The 20,528-nt window shown below is 36.6% G+C and overlaps 1 protein-coding gene across 1 annotated transcript in view; it reads right to left on the bottom strand.

The window, feature by feature from the left end:
- LOC134664596 (short neuropeptide F) overlaps positions 1 to 20,162 on the bottom strand; it is a 105,689-nt gene extending 85,527 nt beyond the window's left edge. Inside the window, exon 1 of the mRNA XM_063521326.1 lies at positions 20,084 to 20,162. Within this exon, the coding sequence (XP_063377396.1) occupies positions 20,084 to 20,147 (64 nt within the window). The 5' untranslated portion in view covers positions 20,148 to 20,162. The remainder of the gene's footprint in view (positions 1 to 20,083) is intronic.
- Positions 20,163 to 20,528: the final 366 nt, after the last annotated feature.

Raw genomic sequence — 20,528 nt, 5'->3', positions numbered from 1 at the left:
TCCCGACGTTGCTTAACTTTGGTCAAAAATCACGTTTGTTGTATGAGAGCCCCATTTAAATCTTTATTTTATTCTGTTTTTAGTATTTGTTGTTATAGCGGCAACAGAAATACATCATCTGTGAAAATTTCAACTGTCTAGCTATCACGGTTCGTGAGATACAGCCTGGTGACAGACGGACGGACGGACGGACGGACGGACGGACGGATGGACAGCGAAGCCTTAGTAATAGGGTCCCGTTTTACCCTTTGGATACGGAACCTGTCGTCCAAGTGCCAGACATGGCGACGGTCAAAGAAATACTCTTGCGTTTTAAATCAGATTTTATTGCTTTACTTCAAAATCACCTTAATAATTATTTTTACAATTTCAAATTTACACTAGGTACACGAGCGTCAGGTCGAAGCCACGGACCAAGTAATAATGATCCCCACTCCATTTTGCACCTGCATTTATAGAGGAACGCAAACAAGTCCGGTGGAGGGGCGGTGGGGATAGTGGCGCACCTGTAGCGTGACACCTGACACCTGACTCAACCTTGCCGATACCTGACTCGACCTGCCGCACGTGTTTACAATGGTACGATGACGTCGCGCCGTCACGGCCATGCTGACATGCGTACGTCCTCGTACGAGCACTTTCAAATATCTGGGAAAGAAAAGTAAAAGTGAATGCTCGCTCATCCTGACCCAGTAATTAGGAATTAATAAAGTGAAGAAGAAGAAACAATCGAGGGTGATAATTCAAGTCAGAAACGCCACTGGTCCAGCCCCATTGGGCCCTTCAGTATGAACTAATCTCTATTTTTTTTTTATTATTTTTTTTTTTCCACTGGACCGACTTTTCTTTTGTTGTCCTTCAGTGTATGAAAAGCCTGGACCGGTCTATGGACCCTTCAGGACTACTATTGACACTGGACCGACCGTTATTGGTCCTTCAGTACCCCTTCAGTTTTAACTGGGCCGGATATTCTTATTACTTTTTTTTTTAATTCCCTTTTTTTTGTGACTATTTTATTTTAATATTCTCTATGTACCATTGCATCAGTGACGACAAGCCTAGGCTGGGACTCAAGTGACTCTACCGAGGACTTACGAGAATCACGACTTTGTAATGCATTATCCTGAATCGGGTATACTTCATCGACTTGTATGTCGTTATTATTGTCAGTCGCCGTCACGTCATCATGACTAAGATTTTCTGCCACTTCTATCAAGCCAGACAGGCCACGGGGTACTTCACGTAATTTTTCATGGGAATATTTAAAGACTCTATTGGTTCCATTTACATGCGTCAATTCGTACCGGTCATTGTCCAAAATAGCAATGACTTTAAAAGGCCCCTTATATTTACGGTCCAATTTGGTTTGGTGCCTTTCTTCGCATTTTACAAATACAAAATCTCCTACCAAAAAGGGTCGTACTCGAGCTTTGCCTCTATTGAATCGAATGGTGTCTGACTGTGATTGTTTTTGGATATTATTGGATGCATTTAATCTGATTGATTCAAGGTCAAGTCGTTCGGTGCCATTTATGTTCGGTGATATTTTTGAGAGTTCTAATGAATTACCTTGTATTGTATACCAAGCATTAATTCCAAAGGTGTGTAACCTGTGACTCTACAACGGGTACTATTCAAAGCTAACTGAATGTCTCCTAATTGGTCCTGCCACCGAACTTGTGAATCACACTCTACTATGGTTAGTAGACCTTTCAAAGTTCGCATAACGCGTTCAACTTGTCCGTTTGCCCTGCTAGCTCCGGTTGCAATGAGATGGAGTTCGATATTATTATCTTTACAAAAGTTCTTGAAATGAGTGTTGTCATACGATCCGCCCCTATCGGCAATTATTCGCTTTGGTGCGCCAAATAGATGAACTGCATTTTTAACAGCATTTATCGCGTCAGAACAGTTCAGTGTTACAGTGTGTTCCAGGAGGACATATTTTGTAAAGGCGTCTATGATAACAGAGCAATACTCTTTACGCTCACTTTTTCCGCTAAGTTTTCCAGTTAAATCAAGATGAATAGTATGCCATGGGATAGTAAGTTTTGGAATCGGGTGTAAACGGACTTGTTGAGCGCCTGACGCGCCCTTAGAAGCTTTGCATACTACGCATGAATCAATGAATTTTTTGACAAATTTTGACATGTTTTGGAACCAGTACAGGTCATATAATTTGTCAAGTGTTTTTTCAAAGCCAAGATGTTTTATTTCATTGTGAACATGATTAATCGCAGACCAAATCAATGAACGCGGCAAAATAGGTAGCCATTTTGTAATTTTTCCACGCTCAATTTTCCGGAAGAGGATGCCTTGCCTGATGTCGTAGGTGTGTGCCACGTCAGAGGGAAGCTCGTTAGCCCGCAACTTAGATATGATATCGGCTATCTCAGGGTCACGTAACTGTTCAACAGACAGCCAGCCAGTTTCTAATTCGGACAAGTTTACAATTTTCACACGACTTGATTTTGTAGCACAAGGCGTGACATCACAATTTTCAATCGGGTTTCGCGAAAGAAAGTCTGCATGGGCCATAGATTTTCCTTCTTTATAAATTATGTCGAAATCATATGATTGTAATATAGCCCACCACCTGTGGACTCTCGGCGTCAAATCCTTTTTTTGTGTGCGATGATTTTAATGCGTTACAGTCGGTGAAAACTGTGAACTTGCGGCCGTATAAATAATGCCTAAAATATTCGACTGATTTGACAACTGCCAATGTCTCTAATTCGTAGGAGTGGTAGCGACTCTCTGCATCAGTGGTTTTTTGGCTAAAGTAACTGACAACATGGGGCACATTGTTATTTTTTTGAATAAGAACTGCGCCATACCCTTCACTGCTTGCGTCAGTGTGCAGTTCGATGGGCAAGGATGGATCAAAAATCCTTAAAACGGGTTCAGATACAAGGTAATTAACTATTTCCTTATGAATTTTGTCATGTTCATCTGTCCAAGTTATTTTACCTTTACCGGCTGCTGTGAGAGGATATATAGGTTTCATAAGTTTTGAAAAGTTCGGAATAAATCGGCGAAAGTATGTAGCTAACCCAATAAACTGTCTGACTTGGGTTACTGTTTTTGGCGCGGGGACATTTTTGAGAGCTTCAATTTTTCTAGGGTTAGGAAGGACTTCTCCAGCTGAAACGACATAGCCTAAATAGTTTACTTTCTTTTTCATAAACGAGCATTTTTTGAAATTAAACGAAAACCCAGCTTTAGACAAGGTACTGAGCAATTTATCAAGGCGGGCTAATCCTTCTTCAACAGTTTCTGATGTAGCAAGCACGTCATCCATGTAAACTAAAATTTTATCATCTTTAAGGGGCTTAAGGGCAGCATTAACGGACCTCTGAAAAACCTTAGGAGCATTTTTAAGCCCGAACGGCATTGTTAACCATTCATATTGTCCTGATGGGACCACAAACGAACTTTTCTCTATAGAATCCTCGTGCATTTTGATTTGATGAAAGCCAGACGCCATGTCTATGGTTGAAAAATAGTGAGCTCCATGCAATTTATCTATTTGATCGTTAATAAGTAGTAAGGGGTAGTTATCTGTACGAGTATTGCTATTGAGCTCCCTATAATCCACTACCATACGTTCTGAACCGTCCTTCTTTTTTACTAATAAAATCGGGCTCGCAAATGGAGAAGAACTCTCACGAATTATGTTTGCATCTAGTAATTCTTGCACTTTATTGTTTACAATATCTGATTCAGCGGGGGACAATCTATACGGTCGCCTGTGCACGGTTTTGTTGGGGTCTATCAAATCAATCTTAAGTTCGCCAGTCGTTACGCGGGAAGAGGGAAATTTCTGGATGAAATTAGTTTCGTATTTTCTGAGTATCATTATAAGCTGTTATTTTTCCTGACCTGAGAGATTCGTATCAATAGTTGTCATATCAAAAAGATCTGATTTGGAACAAGTATTGGAAACTTTATGTGTGATTAAGACCAAATTATCGACACTAATTTCAACCTTAATGCCCTCCTCGAGAATATCACGCCCTAATATAACATCATCAGTCAAGTGTTGGTCAGGTAAAACATGATAGGTCACATCAAATTGGCAATCATTTACTGTAGTCGGACATTTAATTTGTGATGAGCAAACCACGTTATTGGGTCCTAAACCTTTCAAAATAAATTTCTTATTCAACCTTTCACCCTTTATGAGATTGCCATAACTTTGTTTAATAAGACTGCATTCTGAACCCGAATCAAATAAAAAAGGTAATTGAATATCACTTATCTGTAACACACCTCGCGCAGACCTCGAACACAGGTTTACTTCTTTGGTGCCGCTGGTGCTGGCTGTGGTATCTTCTCTTTTCTTCCAACGCATAGGGCAGGCGCTAGCAATATGCCCTGGGTCGTTGCATACGTAGCAGACTCCGGTAGGTTTGGTCTGTTCCGTTTTAGTGAAAGACGACTGGTTTTTTGAAGTAAGACGCTGTTTTTCTCTGCAGTCCTGACCACGGTGGCCAATTTTTCCGCAGAAATGGCATGCTCCACGAAACGTCGACAACCGTTGTTTCTTTGGGTCGTTTTCAGAACTAGAAGGTTCTTCCAGTTTCCGTTTCAAAGTAAAACTCCGGAGTGTGCGGAACAGCTGATGTATGTTGTTTATAACCACTGAATTTAGTTCCCGGCGGATTTTGTCATCACACTGAGAAAGGACAGAAATAGAAAATCCAGTCATAACGTTTTCGGGTAGATTGGCATCTGGAATTTTTTCTATAAGCTGCCACAGACGCATTCCCGCTTCGGCTGGACTTTCCTTATCATTTAATCTAAATTTTATTACTTGATCGAAGTAATCCTGCATCATCATTGGTTTAGAAAATGATGATATCAACATTTCTTTAATGGTAGCCCAGGAGAGTTTATCCGGTTGTACTTTTGTAAGGCATGTCGCAGCTCGGCCCTTAACCCTTATCTTGGCAAGGCTCAAAATATCTTAAATATAAACATTTTTTTAGTTTTTTGGCACCTATTGAGCATACTAGACTATTAAAAAATAAGAAAAAAAATCCATGATTTTCCAGTTTCGGAAAATCATATGTATCATATTTGATACAGTGCCAATAACTCGACAAAATAGTTACCTACTTTTTAGAAGAAAAATGAAGATTTAATTAAAAATAAAACGTGTAATGCAACAGAAATTAGCATTTACTGCTAATTAAACGCAATCTAAAGCATCAGATGACTATTAAACCTGTAAAAATAAATTATATCTACGAATACCTGATCACATGGGCGGAAAATTAGATCCCTTAAAGTTTCAAAAAAAGTCGTCAGCAAAAAGTTTAGTAAAATATGAAAAGTAAACAAATAATGAAAAGTAAAAAAAAAATTTTTTTTTTACTTTGGGGCCATTTTTGCCATACACATATTTTTCCGTGCTACGGGCTACGGCGTAGCAATAATGCTACAGCGTACGAATATATAGTTAAATATCATCTAGTACTTAAAAAAATCAAAGTTTAATAACTAAATAATACGACAACTAATATTAAATAATTGAAGCATGTTTTGTAGCCTCACAAAAATAAAAAAATTAAATAATCATGTAAAAATATTTTGACGATAACTTGGCAATGTATTAAATGTAATACAATCCTTTCGATATGTACATTTCTGAGTTCTTGGCAGTGTATCAAATATAATACATAACAGTTTCATGTAAGGTTCTGCGTATTAAATGTTTTTAAATTCGAAGGCATTGTAAATATGTATGCATATAGAGACAGTAAAAATATCAAAATGTAGATTATGGAAAAATATATACTAACACAAGAAATAAATGCAAAACTTCCAGTACGAACCGAAATCTATTGTTTCCGCGGCGCCATGTTGATTATTACTAATTAATTTACAGTGACACTCGTGTCAATTATTTTTTTCTATAAGTAAGGAGGGTAGCTCGACATATTGATGGCAGAATTATTGTGTTAGGTAATTAAGTGAACCTGCTAGATTTTTTTAAGTTCCACGTATCACGGGTGTTACGATGCCAAGATAAGGGTTAAGAGAGTGCGTAAGGGCCAAAATCAAGTCCACTCCGTCTAGCTTTTTTTTTTCGATGATCAATTCACTTAGCGAACACCAATTTTCAATATCGGCGTCCGATGTCTCCGGATCCAAAGGCAGCAACATTGTTCGTGGGCCAACTGCCGGGGTAGCAACATTATCGGCTATTTTTTGAAGGATTGCTTCAACACCAGTGGAAAACATGGTAAGAAGTGAAATTCCATCTGTATTATTTGAAGTTTGCTGTGGCGTGGGATCCGACACTTCTGATGTCGTCCAAGTGCCAGACATGGCGACGGTCAAAGAAATACTCTTGCGTTTTAAATCAGATTTTATTGCTTTACTTCAAAATCACCTTAATAATTATTTTTACAATTTCAAATTTACACTAGGTACACGAGCGTCAGGTCGAAGCCACGGACCAAGTAATAATGATCCCCACTCCATTTTGCACCTGCATTTATAGAGGAACGCAAACAAGTCCGGTGGAGGGGCGGTGGGGATAGTGGCGCACCTGTAGCGTGACACCTGACACCTGACTCAACCTTGCCGATACCTGACTCGACCTGCCGCACGTGTTTACAATGGTACGATGACGTCGCGCCGTCAAACCCTAAAAATAGTTAGTACCAATTAATTGACCTTCATAAAAACCTCGATCCAATAACTATTTTGGGTGTAGTGTTTTTACCAGCAGAAGCTATGAAATATGTTACCCACCTTGTTTGAGTTTTACAAAACTATGAATTTTAGAAGTGTTCAAAACCGGTTTTTCCCTAACGACGCGGCGCAAATTCTCGTGGAATAATAGTACATTACTACAGAGGCCGGGACGAAAGGGGTTGCCGGCCGAAGACATATAGACGGCCGAGCGAAGCGAGGCCGGATAGGTCTGAGCGCGGGCAACCCCATTTCCCGCCGAGGTATGTATAGTGCTTTTCTCAAACATGCCATGAAATAAATAAAATAAAAAATCGACGAAACCCAAGTTTTATTTATAGGAAAAACTAAAAGTAAACTACACCCAAAATATAACCAACACGTACCTATATCATTATCACGCGTATGTTTTACACGAGTCGTGTATTTTTACTACCTGTATATTTTCATTTATCTTCGATTTTTTCACCTTGTATCCGTCTGACTGTCGTTTTCGTCACATAAGTTTACATAGTCTTTCATGTTGATATCATGTTTCACATACATCGTTGCTTTATGCATGGAGTAAATAAGTATAATTTCCACAGTGTTGACGAATTTGTAGTTACATTCATTTAAAATATGCCACAAAACTGTTTCTAATAAACTGTAAGCCATTTTTCTTAGTTTCTCAAATAATAAAATTGCCATAAGCAACCATATACATACTTCGTCTTTGACTTGGCGGCAGAGGCAGCAAGTTATTTAAAATCAATTCTGCTTACGCTGCCAATTCCAACACCTACGATTACAATTAATATTAATTTCATTATTTCGTCGGAACTCATATTAAAGTCAAAAATCAACAATGCACCATAAATCCAATAAAACAGAATGAATCTTTTTCAACTTTACCTCCATAACAATTTAAAAAATATAACTACGCGTGTTTGAGTAGACCTTTTTACCGCTAACGTTTAGATGAAATATTTTAAATGGTTTTATTTGTGTAGTTAAATTTATAATTTAAAATTATACATAGAATGTATTATTTATTAAGTTCATGTTGATTTTATACAAATAAAACTGCAAATTATAGCAAACATTGTTTTTTGTTTTTTTTATAGGCGTAGTGGCAGAGTGTCATTACGAACCATAAAGCAAATACTGCCTCTAGTTTTTTTTAATGGATGAATGCCACGATGCTGTGTCACAAATATCTGTGAAATGAAAATTAAAAAAGAGGACTTTGCCGGCCTAGGCCTGCAAGATGTGTATGAAATTCCATTAACGACCTTTTGTCCTAGCCGCACCTGAAACGTCATACTTCGCAGCCTATTATAAGGAACATAACATCAATATTTCATTGCATGTTTGAGAAAATGTAATTTACGTACTATCGTTCGGAAAACCGTCCGTTTTTACTTATTGCAGGTACGTTCCCAAAGTGGAATGGTAAAACACTTGAAAAATATGATACTATATTTCTCCGTGCCTGGTACGGAATGGATACAGTGTGTAGATTCAATACGAGTGAATATATAAACGATGGTTAGCATAGGACTTATAAATTTAAGAAGTATACTGTAATATTTATTTTTAGAAATTCAATTAAAAAATTAACCTGACAAAATAATTCGGTCCGCAATGCAAAATAACACACAAGTTACGAGACATGAGCTTTTTGATGTAACTATCAACTTGTTGGCAGTTACTATAAAACGCTCGTATTTCGTAATATGTAAAATATTCGAAAATTAATTTCGGGGTCATTACTTGTAACTTAAAATAGCTTCTTAATTAATGAGTTTAATTTATCTCCCGTATTGGATTTACACAGTGTATATACGTTTTTAATTGATTTGAAAATAGAATGTATTAGGTATATACAACATTCAACTTCATAATTCAGCTGTACTTATAAGGTACTTAACCTACCTATACCATATTATGTGATACAATGTCTATTAATATATACGTTTTTCATCATTAGGTACTATAATTATATAACTTATTAAGAGAACATAGATTTACCTACCTACTTATTTATAAAGTTGCGAAGTACAATAATTGATCGTAGGAACATCTCAGTTATAATAGTATAATATCAAGCAGCTCTTATCTACTTAAAATAATATAAAACAGGGCTCTCCAAGCCCCGGCCCGCGAAGCGTTCCAATCCGGCCCGCTGGAGCCAGGCTCTAGTAGATGTTCAGCCCTAACAGCAAAAAAGTTTGGAGACCCCTGATATAAAAGTAACTGATGGAAAGATCAGAAAAAAACGATATTCATAAATATACTTAAATACATCATCCTAAAAAAATCCCATTTAATTTATAGAGTAAGCTCTCAATCCGTTTAATGTTACTTTAATATAATTAGGGGTGAACAATTTTGTGTCTATAATTAAAATGTTGGCAACTTAGTCGCATTTTGTAAAACTTGTTATACCTAATTGCCCCCGTTATCGAAAGGGTTCACAACAGCGCCCGGCGACGTAGCATAGTCGGGTCTTGTCAGCCCTCGTTTTTCAAAGGAAAGTGTACAAGTGTTGCCACTTTATTTCACACTAGGCTTAGACCTAGCTCCCACGGGAACCTACCTAGAAACCTCGGGAATTTTATCTATTTCTAAGCTTTATCGAAGCGTCCAACGTCTATATAAATTTATTTTTACAATGTGATTACGAAATCCTGTTTTGTGGTAAACTAAAAGTAACATTTTCTTTGAATTTTTAGGGAGATAAAAGGATTAGTTTCAAAACTTTCTCATAGTTTTTTTAGATACTATTAGGCACTTTATTTCGGTATTGGGTCTCTATGTTGATTTCAAGATAAGTCTTTAGAAGTTAAACGTACTTATTTATATAAATAATCCCTTTTAGTTTCTAGTTTATTCCACGGACTGACACAGATTTCTCAATAACAAACTATATTGTGGACAGTAGGGTCCTAGTTAGACTATGCCTGGAGCGAAACGGAGACAGATCATAAAAAATATGATAAAAGCGTTTAAAACGCGTATTTGAATACCATTCCTTTGCCTCTGACACATTTTATCTGTTTCCACATGACATTGGCCTTCTCAAGGGACGCCTATCATCCCCATGTTTTGATATTTTATGGCATTTGCCTTTCACGATGTGGAATACGGATATGGATGCACTTTATATACTTTATATACAAGGGTTCCGTATATAAGTCCGACTCACGCATGACTGCACATTTCTAATACGTTTTCCTGTCATCTATAGGTAAAGTACTATTTGTCTATTTATTTCAAAATTTTAGGCCCAGTAGTTTCAGAGATAAAGGGGGGGGGGAGGGAATGGTCGGACAGACAGACAGACAGACACACGAGTGATCCTATAAGAGTTCCGCTTTTTCTTTTGAGTTACGGAACTCTAAAAATAAGATAAATAACTTAAGTAGTTTTTGTATAAGTATTACTATTATTTTTATGCGATGCTTATTTCAAAGATAAAAGCTCTTTTTTATGTGGAAAATTTCCTAGATTAACATTTGATAAATCACTATCGACAATAAGGTCCTTTTTTTATAGATAATGTCACATATGACCCCACGATTCGCTCCTTAAAGGATGACTCACGTTAGACCGGGCCGTGTCCGGGCTGGAGCTTCCGGCGCATCGTTTTCTATGGAAAGCATCACATGATCGCCTGTCATGTCATAGAAAAGTAAGCGTTGGAAGCTCCGGCCCGGACACGGCCCGGTCAAACGTGAGTCATCCTTAACTACTCTTTACGGCTCTGGACAGCAATATGATACCTAAGAAAATAACGACCCACTGTTTACTTACTTAGCCGACATTTTCGGCCGGACAAAGGCGGTGATAATGGCTTTTAATAACGACAATCCTAACAGGCAGGTAAATTGTTCTACGACAAGTTAAAGACAGTTATTGAAACGTTAAAATCTCTGGTATTTTCAAGTTAGTTTATTTAAATAGAATAATGGAAAATTATAATTACTTATACATAGCTATGCCAATCTGACTGTGAATACTACTGAAATTTACTGTAACAGTATTCTGAGCCTGCACCAACTAGATCTTTCGGTTTAGCCCATGGTTGACTGGTAGAGAATGCCTTCTGGCATTAAGTCCGCCATTTGTACTCTTCATTTATTGTGCAATAAAGTTTAAATAAATAAATAAATAAATAATACTTGAATGTCCTGGGATATGGACCCTTTACCTTTTAGAGACTTTAATCCTTACTACTTATGTGTCTGCCCTTAATACAAAAGTAGTTAATACAAAACTCTGTTATTTTTTTTAGGGTTCTGTACCTCAAAAGGAAAAAAACGGAACCCTTATAGGATCACTCGTGCGTCTGTCTGTCTGTCTGTCCGTCTGTCACAGCCTATTTTCTCCGAAACTACTTGACCAATTGAGTTGAAATTTGGTACGCATATGTAAGTTTGTGACCCAAAGATGGACATGTAACATAAACAAATGAATTTTAAAAATGGGGCCACTTTTGGGGGGTAAACCATAAAATCGAAAAATAAAGTTTTTCAAACTATATCGTGTTACATATCAAATAAAATAGCTTAATGTTAGAATCTCAAACATATTTTTATTTTATTTTAGAATAAACAGTTTAGAAGTAATTCAAGAAAATAGGCAAAAAATGACCATTCCCCCCCCCCCTTTATCTTCGAAACTACTGGGTCTAAAATATTGAAAAAAATACATATAATAGGCCTTTACCTATAGATGACAGGAAAACCTATTAGAAATATGTAGTCAAGCGTGAGTCGGACCAATTACTTAGTTTTTGATCCGGCCCCTACGGGTTTTTTAAAGGCAATTCACTCGCGTTTCACACATATATAAAAAATATATTGTTAAAAATTTAGTAATATACGGAACCCTTGAAACGCGAGTCCGACTCGCACTTGGCCGGTTTTTTTTTAAACAAATGCCAAAATGACGGATAGAGACTAATATGTAATTATCAACATTTGTGACAATCATTTATGGATTACGATTTTCGCCCATCGTCGTTAAGTAGGTGACAAGTGATATAAGGCTTTTCTTTGTGATCTTTTTTTTACGTTTAAATTTTATCATAGAAACTGTTTAGCTTAATATTTTTATTAAATATTTATTCTTTATATTTAATTAGGTCCCTGTTACATAATTTAATACGACGCAAAAGATATGACAATATGTTAAAACCTTTTGACATTATTTAAATTGCTTGAATCTTTACTGAACTGTACAGAAGAAATTTACTGCCGTCACTAAAGCCTTAAGTTATTAGAAATCGAATAGGCAGCGCAATATTGGGGGACACAATGAAGCAGCCTCTCAAAGACGTCGACGACGACGTATTTCATAAAGATGGGATACAAGGATTATTAAATCAATATTAAATACACACACGTACTCGTATTGAAGAGTTTGATTTAATATTGATTTCTACGAGATCTGCAAAACTGCTTCGTTAAACTATACCTACTTACTAGGGAACAAATAAAATTGTTTTGTTATATTACGTTGATTTGACTTTTATTTAGTAGAAACACAAACAATGTAAATAGTAAGCTAAAATAGATTTTATCAAGGCAAGGTGGGATAAGACTATCACCGGGGTAAGACTGTCACTTAGTTTACTAATGTGTTGTAGAAAGTTTTTTGACATATTTTTGTATTGCATAATGTTACTTGGCAGAAATATCGTTTGGCAGAAATAACCTTTCGCATATATCATTTAGCATACAATCATTTCGCAGAGTTTTAAAATCCAGAAGCATGTTTTGGCATACTTGTATGGAATCCTCATACTGTTTGTCTTGCCCCAAGCAAAATAAACTATATTAATCTTACCCCACCTTACCTTATACGAAAGAAAAGTGACCAACGCCTCCAGATCCCAAGGATGGGCTGGACTATTCCCTAGCATCTTCTGCATTCGCGGCAGACTTATCAAATACTTCTATTTTAGGAGTTAATAAGTAATATTTTTTTTTATTATTTCCTTAATCGGTATGAGTAGTATAAAAAAATGTTTATTAGGGTTCCGTACCCAAAGGGTAAAAGGGGACCCTATTACTAAGACTTCGCTGTCCGTCCATCCGTCCGTCCGTCACCAGGCTGTATCTCACGAACCGTGATAGCTAGACAGTTGAAATTTTCACAGATGATGTATTTCTGTTGCCGCTATAACAACAAATACTAAAAACAGAATAAAATAAAGATTTGAATGGGGCTCCCATACAACAAACGTGATTTTTGACCAAAGTTAAGCAACGTCGGGAGTGGTCAGTACTTGGATGGGTGACCGTGTTTTTTTTTGCTTTTTTTTGTTTTTTTTTTTGCATTATGGTACGGAACCCTTCGTGCGCGAGTCCGACTCGCACTTGCCCGGTTTTATATAAAGTTTTATACCAAAAACGAGTAAATAGCGACGGTAGGGTATTGTCAAACATAGGGACTAGAATGTACAAAGCTTACCACGTCATTATAGAGGCTAACTTGTTAAGTCTGAGTACGAACTGATTACGTATTACAAATTTAATGACGTCACTTCGGCATTTGTCGTCATCATAGAAACGTCTGTCTGACCGCCAAAAATAGTAACAAATAGAAAGCATGGGTAAAGTACTATAAGTACTATAACCCCGTAAGATCCAGAGCAATTTTCTTATATTTGAATTTGGAGCTGTCTTTTATTTATATAAGCGCCACTTACACCATCCCACTAACCCGGGACATCCCTTTAACCGGCTAAACCCCGGGTTAGTGGGATGGTGTAAGTGGCGCTAAGAGTTCGAAACTCTAATTGAATTTGTACTTAAACACGTACGAGTATACGAGGGATTTACGAGGGTAAATCAAAGCTGTACTTTTTCTGTTCGCGACAGACACTTTACCTGTTACCAGTGACGTCATATGTTTTTCATCAATTATGTTTAAACTTTGGCAATACTTTTAAATGTGAATCCTTAAATATACTTTCGTAACATAAGTTTGTGCCTGTTTAGAAACTTATTTTTACGTGCCGTACATTAAAAGTTCAAAAGTTAATAAGGTAAATTCGTTCAGTAGGTCACTATAGCCTTCAACCTTTTTTACAGATGGCGTGTATTAAACTTCTAAAGGCTTACCATTTTTGCGTGACTGGACTATTTTGGTCAAATATGATAACTAAATTGAGTCATACTCCAAATTACCATCCACACTCCACACGTAATGTCAAAAAAGAAAACATTATTTTGCAGCGCTTATATAATACAAGATGAATATTGCCACCGAAACATATTTTTTTTAAACTAGTTTGTTTATTTATCTTGTTTCACAAAATCAATAACTATTAGAGGAATAATCTTTTTTAGTTTTATAATAAGTGCTTACTATTTCATTTTACTATACGTAACTTGTCTAACTTACGTACTTATATTTTCTATTTCATCAATGTAATACCAGCATTTATAACAGCAATCAAATCGAAACTGAAAGTAGGTTTCACCAATCAACGAATAAGTAGAATAGAATAGAATAGAATTGTTTTTTATTCGTAAACACACAGACAACAGACATACATAGAAAAAATAAAGTTTCACGAAATGGTCCCATCTCAGCATGTTGCTGGCGACTTCCAGCGCTGATCTTCCGATTAGACCATCAAGTGAGAAATAATCACGGAAGGTAACAGACAAAAAAATAAGTGAAGAAACATAAAATAAACCGAAAAATAGATTACACACATTTTACACAGCTAATACAAAAAAGACATGAATTAAGTACAACAAAAAAGAGATGAATTAAGTACAAAGTAGGCCGCCAATTATGTGGGAGGAATGCGAATGTGCCGTGTTACGACACTAGTATTTACGCTGCATCTGACTTGGGAATAGTACTAATGTTTTACTATGTAATCAAGTTTTAGGAGGTACTGTAAGACCCACAACCTCGAGGGACGACTGGTCTATAGGCACTATAAAAGAACAAATTGAAAATGACTCACGCAACAGTAACAACTTCACGAGACATAACTTAAAAACTGTTTAAGGTTAAGGTTTAAGGTTAACTGGAAGAGATCCCTTAAAGGGATAAGTTCGCCTTTGTACTAATGACGAATGTTATTTTTCCTGTTTTGTTTTGTTTTTTGTACAATAAAGTGTTTTACTACTACTACTATAACTTGACTAAACGCAGTTTTAGCACACAGGTACACAGATTAATTAAAAAAAGATTCTTGGTAACTTGCATTGCAACTATTCATAAGTAAGTAACAGTAAATTGGTATAAACAGTTTCAACACTAAAGTTGATTACGTTAATATTAACCTAAAAAAAATATAGAACTACCTACAAAACTAAAACTAAACCTAAAAAAAAAATACCTAAAAATCTATATCTAGAGAGGGCCCCTGGGGCATAGTGCTAAGAATGCTGGCAGCATTTCCTCGCTGGATCGCAACGCTTATGCGTTGAGCGAGGAAGCTGCCAGCTCTTTTGTCCCCAGAGACCTCTACAAGCCGTTTCGACAAATCTGTAAAAAGACCCTGAGCTCCCGGGCCCCACGGACCGAGGGTCTCGACACCGAAAGGAATAAATTTGTAAACCTTAATTTACCATTTCAGTTGGAATGATCCACCAATTCCGTTAACTCCGCTACACCAAAAATGCTATAAAATTTACGATGTTCGGTTATAAGCTAATCCTAAAGAGATAAGATCGCTATAATGTGTCGACACACCATAAACCATAATTAAAACTCGTAGCACGTCTACGGAGTAAGTATCTGACACTCCGTGACTTGATGTATGTAAAAGTAGTTGGTGCATCCGTGCCAACAAATACGAAGAAGTCACAAAAACAGTCACAGTAAAAAGTTCATTTTTAATTGATGTTATAGTGTAAATGAATCCAATGGTTTGCTCGAAATCGAATAAATCTTATAAACAAAACTTTAAAAATGTATCTTGTCTCATATTTAAGGCATCTATTTTTAATTATGATACTAGATTAAATCACTGGACTTGCGCTAAATTTTTCCAGTTTTGTAGTGCAATAAGTATATTACATATTTCTGGACACTAGTATACAAGACCGATATAATGAAAACATATTTCATGTATGACGGCTGTTTCAGGTTGTCCCTGGAAGTAATTTATTATATTGGACTGGAATATGGCAGAGGAATGCTCTTACTGCTACATACCTTTTCAATTTCGTCTGACCCTTTCAAGCTCATGGAAAATCGATTTTAGTTTATTTACTTATATGTAAAATATCTTAATAAATATACAATTTGAGAATAAATAAATTCATGATCAATTGATCAACAAGCACTAAAAAGTATCCGAAAATTTTGGGGTGACAAATTTAATTTCAAAACCACGTATACTATTATTATTTTTGGATTATTTGAATAAAAATATAAATCTATAAGAAAAGTTTAAAACTATTAAAACATGTATGGTTAGCTGTACTCGTAAAAATATTCGTAAAATATGCAGAGCAAATACTCAATTTTTTTTTAAACACATTAAAAACCTACACTTTACGTTGAACCAATACTTACAATTTTTCAACTATGTTACTGTCAAATCACTAGATTTTTATCCTTCTCCTCAAAAAACATTTCCGCAAAAAATCTTATTATATGCATTATTTTTACCCGACTACGGCAACGCAAAAGGAGGGTTATGATTTTGACCGGTATGTATGTGGGTATGTATGTATGTATGTATGTTCATCTGTTCCCTCATAACTTCTAAAGTACTTATTATATTTTAACAAACGATGTGTCATTCGAATCGTCTTAATCGTCCGCTGGTTATAGGCTATATGACGTCATAAAAAAATGAACAATGCGCCCTCTAGAGTTCATAAAGTCACGAACCAAAAAACTAAAATTAAGTAATTATGATGTGTTATACATCATTGGAAAGAGCTCAATTAGCACATTTCAAATATATAAATATTGTTAGCTTTTGCACCCGGCTTTGTTTGCATGCGCCAAATAAAACATTAATTTATCGGTTAGGTGATTCGAACTATGAATCTACAAGCGCTCTGGATTCTATTCCGGGTGTTACGCGACTACGGCGATACAAGAAGGTTTTTGCAAAAGAAATTTGTTTGGCTGGTATACATGGTGTTGTTTTTTAATGTCCTGCAACATTTTATAACGTGAATAGGTATAGAAGTCCTGATCAACCAAAATATACGAAAATGAAACGGTCAATTTTTTTACAAGATACGTACGCGTTCCGAAGCCGGACGCCTTCGGCGCCCTCATACTAAAAGAGTCGGGCGGAGCCCGACGTACGCGTTCCAAAGCCGGGCGCCTTGGGCGCCCTCATACTAAAAGTGTCGGGCGTAGCCCGACGTACGCGTTCCGAAGCCGGGCGCCTTCGGCGCCCTCATACTAAAAGAGTCGGGCGGAGCCCGACGTACGCGTTCCAAAGCCGGGCGCCTTCGGCGCCCTCATACTAAAAGTGTCGGGCGTAGCCCGACGTACGCGTTCCAAAGCCGGGCGCCTTCGGCGCCCTCATACTAAAAGAGTCGGGCGGAGCCCGACGTACGCGTTCCAAAGCCGGGCGCCTTCGGCGCCCTCATACTAAAAGAGTCGGGCGTAGCCCGACGTACGCGTTCCAAAGCCGGGCGCCTTCGGCGCCCTCACACTAAAAGTGTCGGGCGTAGCCCGACGTACGCGTTCCAAAGCCGGGCGCCTTCGGCGCCCTCATACTAAAAGAGTCGGGCGTAGCCCGACATACGCGTTCCAAAGCCGGGCGCCTTCGGCGCCCTCATACTAAAAGTGTCGGGCGTAGCCCGACGTACGCGTTCCAAAGCCGGGCGCCTTCGGCGCCCTCATACTAAAAGAGTCGGGCGTAGCCCGACGTACGCGTTCCAAAACCGGGCGCCTTCGGCGTCCTCATAGGAACTAAAGGGCGCAGCCTGATATAGGCGGCGCTCTGCGTGCATTTCTGTACTGAGGACGCCCTCGCAAAAGTAATATAAAGTGACTTCAAAAAGTTAGTAACGAAATTATGACCCCAAAATTAATTAAATAAAAAATAAGTTCAAAAACTAAAACCCGACTACTGCAAATCGCGCTCTAAAAAGTATGAAACAAGATAGAATTCTTATCTAAAATTATCAAGCAGGAAATATTATAAATGTTACCATTTTTTTATATAAAAATACAACGTAATATAATTTACTGAATTTTTTATATATTTACAGAGATTCAGAGGATAGCCGTGGTCGTATGCCACATTACTTTTAAGTTTATAATCGTGGCATACGACCACGGCGATCCTCTGAATGTCTGTAAATATATAAAAATCAGTAAATTATATTACGTTGTATTTTTATATAAAAAAATGGTAACATTTATAATATTTCCTGCTTGATAATTTTAGATAAGAATTCTATCTTGTTTCATACTTTTTAGAGCGCGATTTGCAGTAGTCGGGTTTTAGTTTTTGAACTTATTTTTTTTGCCTCTCTATTCGATTACGATATTTTTCTTGGAATTTCCTGCATAATTTAAGATTATCTGGGTAGGTAACCTGTATCGCTGTAAATAACAAGCTGACAATGACATTGAGGTTGAGCTAATTTCGAGGCAGCTGCGTAAAGGAGAAGAATGAAATTTATTGTTTATCGGCAAATAGAGGCCAATATTGAATATTGTGGCAAACAAGACGCCCGCTTTATTGTGTTGTCTCGCTAAAATAAAAATGGCCGTTTTATTCGTTTTCAACTGCAGCGATGTTAATAAAATTACTGAAATTTCATTTCAATTTTGTCGGAAATATCAATCTAATCTAACAATATTTAACGACTACGTTAAACATTGTTAAATTAAATTGACATTTCGGGCACGACAGATTGAAAGTCGCACGCTCTTACCGCTAGGCCACGGCGCTATTATTATTAAATATTGATGGGTATTATTGGTATTAATAATAATTTAATTATTGGCTATCCTCAAATATTAATTCATTTAATTGATGAATTTATAATGGAAATAAAACGAGTTGAACTGGTTGTAATTCTATCGTTACGTACATCAAAGCTAGTTAATAATGATAAATGGAATTACGAGTAATTAATGCGTTGAACGTACCTATATTTTTGTCTACATTTTATGATATAAATAATTCAAGATTAAGAAATTCATTATTAATTATTATGTACCTAACATATTTATTTAAAAGTAACACTTTACAATTGTATGAAGCCACACAACACGTTATAAAATTTTGACTATAGTATAATTACCAAGCTATTGTTTTAATCAACCATAATTAGCTGTCCACGAATATTAATTTATTATTATATTCAACTGTTGCAGGAATGGATGTTTTTATTGCGTTTAAACTTTTATGTCAACGATTTTATCTTTTCGGGGCAGTTTCAGACTACAAGGTTTAACACGTACCAGTTGGAGTATATTTATTTGTGAACATGATGACAAAAATTAAGGCCAATTTTATATTGGTATATTTACAAAGAAAATTAAAATATGTAGTTTAATTATGATATTATGAATAACGACTGTATGCGTTTAACATAAATAAATATTATAGGAAAATACATATATTTCTGTCAGAATTTTATAACAAAAATAATATAGTTTAAGTATCTCATTTATACTAACTATCACTATACCAATCTCTTTAAAATGGATAGGAAGAACAAAAAAAACTTAGTGTTAACGCTACGCTAGTTTGAAAACTTTTTTTATGAATTTAAAAAAAAAATCCATGTAATTCCACAGACTAACTAATTTAAAAACGCTTGCAACAACTGGTTTAAATATATTGTTTTTTTTTTAGAATTTTACATGCACAGTATGATATCAGTACACCGAATTTAAAATTACCTACTCTGTATCAACCATATCCATTTCATTACCTTTTTTTAATTACGATATAAAAACTGCGCTAGAATAATTACGCACTCTAGTCTATATATATATATATATATATATATATTAGTACTAGCGACCCGCCCCGGCTTCGCACGGGTAAACAAACTATACACCTAAACCTTCCTCAAGAATTACTCTATTGATAAATGAAAACCGCATGAAAATCCGTTCAGTAGTTTTTGAGTTTATCGCGAACAAACATACAAACAGACAGACGCGACGGGGGGCTTTGTTTTATAAGGTGTAGTGATAGTGATAAGAATGAGGAAGACTTGTAAGCCAAATTTGCAGACTTTTTAATCCCTGTCCTGATTATCCTCACATTCAAACGTAAAACAATTATACCACCTTCACTATAAAAAGTTAAAACAAACGACACCACCCGTCACCTCGCACATTTAATTTAACCCATCACGTGAACGTGTCACACATCTCCATGAATATTTTTCCGCCCGAAGTTTTACGCTATCAAACTTACCTGATAGCCGAGAGGAGCGCGGGAAAACACTGTGCGACTCCTGTCCCGATATGATCGCGCGCATCGGTTCTAATAACTAAGTTTTGAAGCATGCAAGCCTTATATAGGCGCTGGGAAAACCCGCCCACCGCCGCCCCTGGGGGCGGCGCTCGCAGCATCCGTGTGAACTGTCCGGAACTTAAGAAACTTCATCTAACTGATTAGTTGTGATCCAAGCACACGCACTTTACCTGTAATTGATAGAAATCTGCAAATGTTATGTCTTCATAGAATTAATGAAGTCTTCATATTTAACTACGGGTCTACCGTGACATGATTTCATTGTAATCCGTTCGTGTGATTAAATATGTGTACAAAACGCAAGAGTTTAAAAGTGTTAAATGAAGTCTTGACAAAAATCTTTTTTTTATATGACCTGTTCAAAAACACTAAACAATACTAATGT

This window comes from Cydia fagiglandana, chromosome 5 (assembly GCF_963556715.1).
Source record: "Cydia fagiglandana chromosome 5, ilCydFagi1.1, whole genome shotgun sequence".
Classification (NCBI taxonomy): Eukaryota; Metazoa; Arthropoda; class Insecta; order Lepidoptera; family Tortricidae; genus Cydia; species Cydia fagiglandana.
Note: the sequence above shows the minus strand (reverse complement) of the source record. Positions and strands in the feature narration are given on the sequence as shown.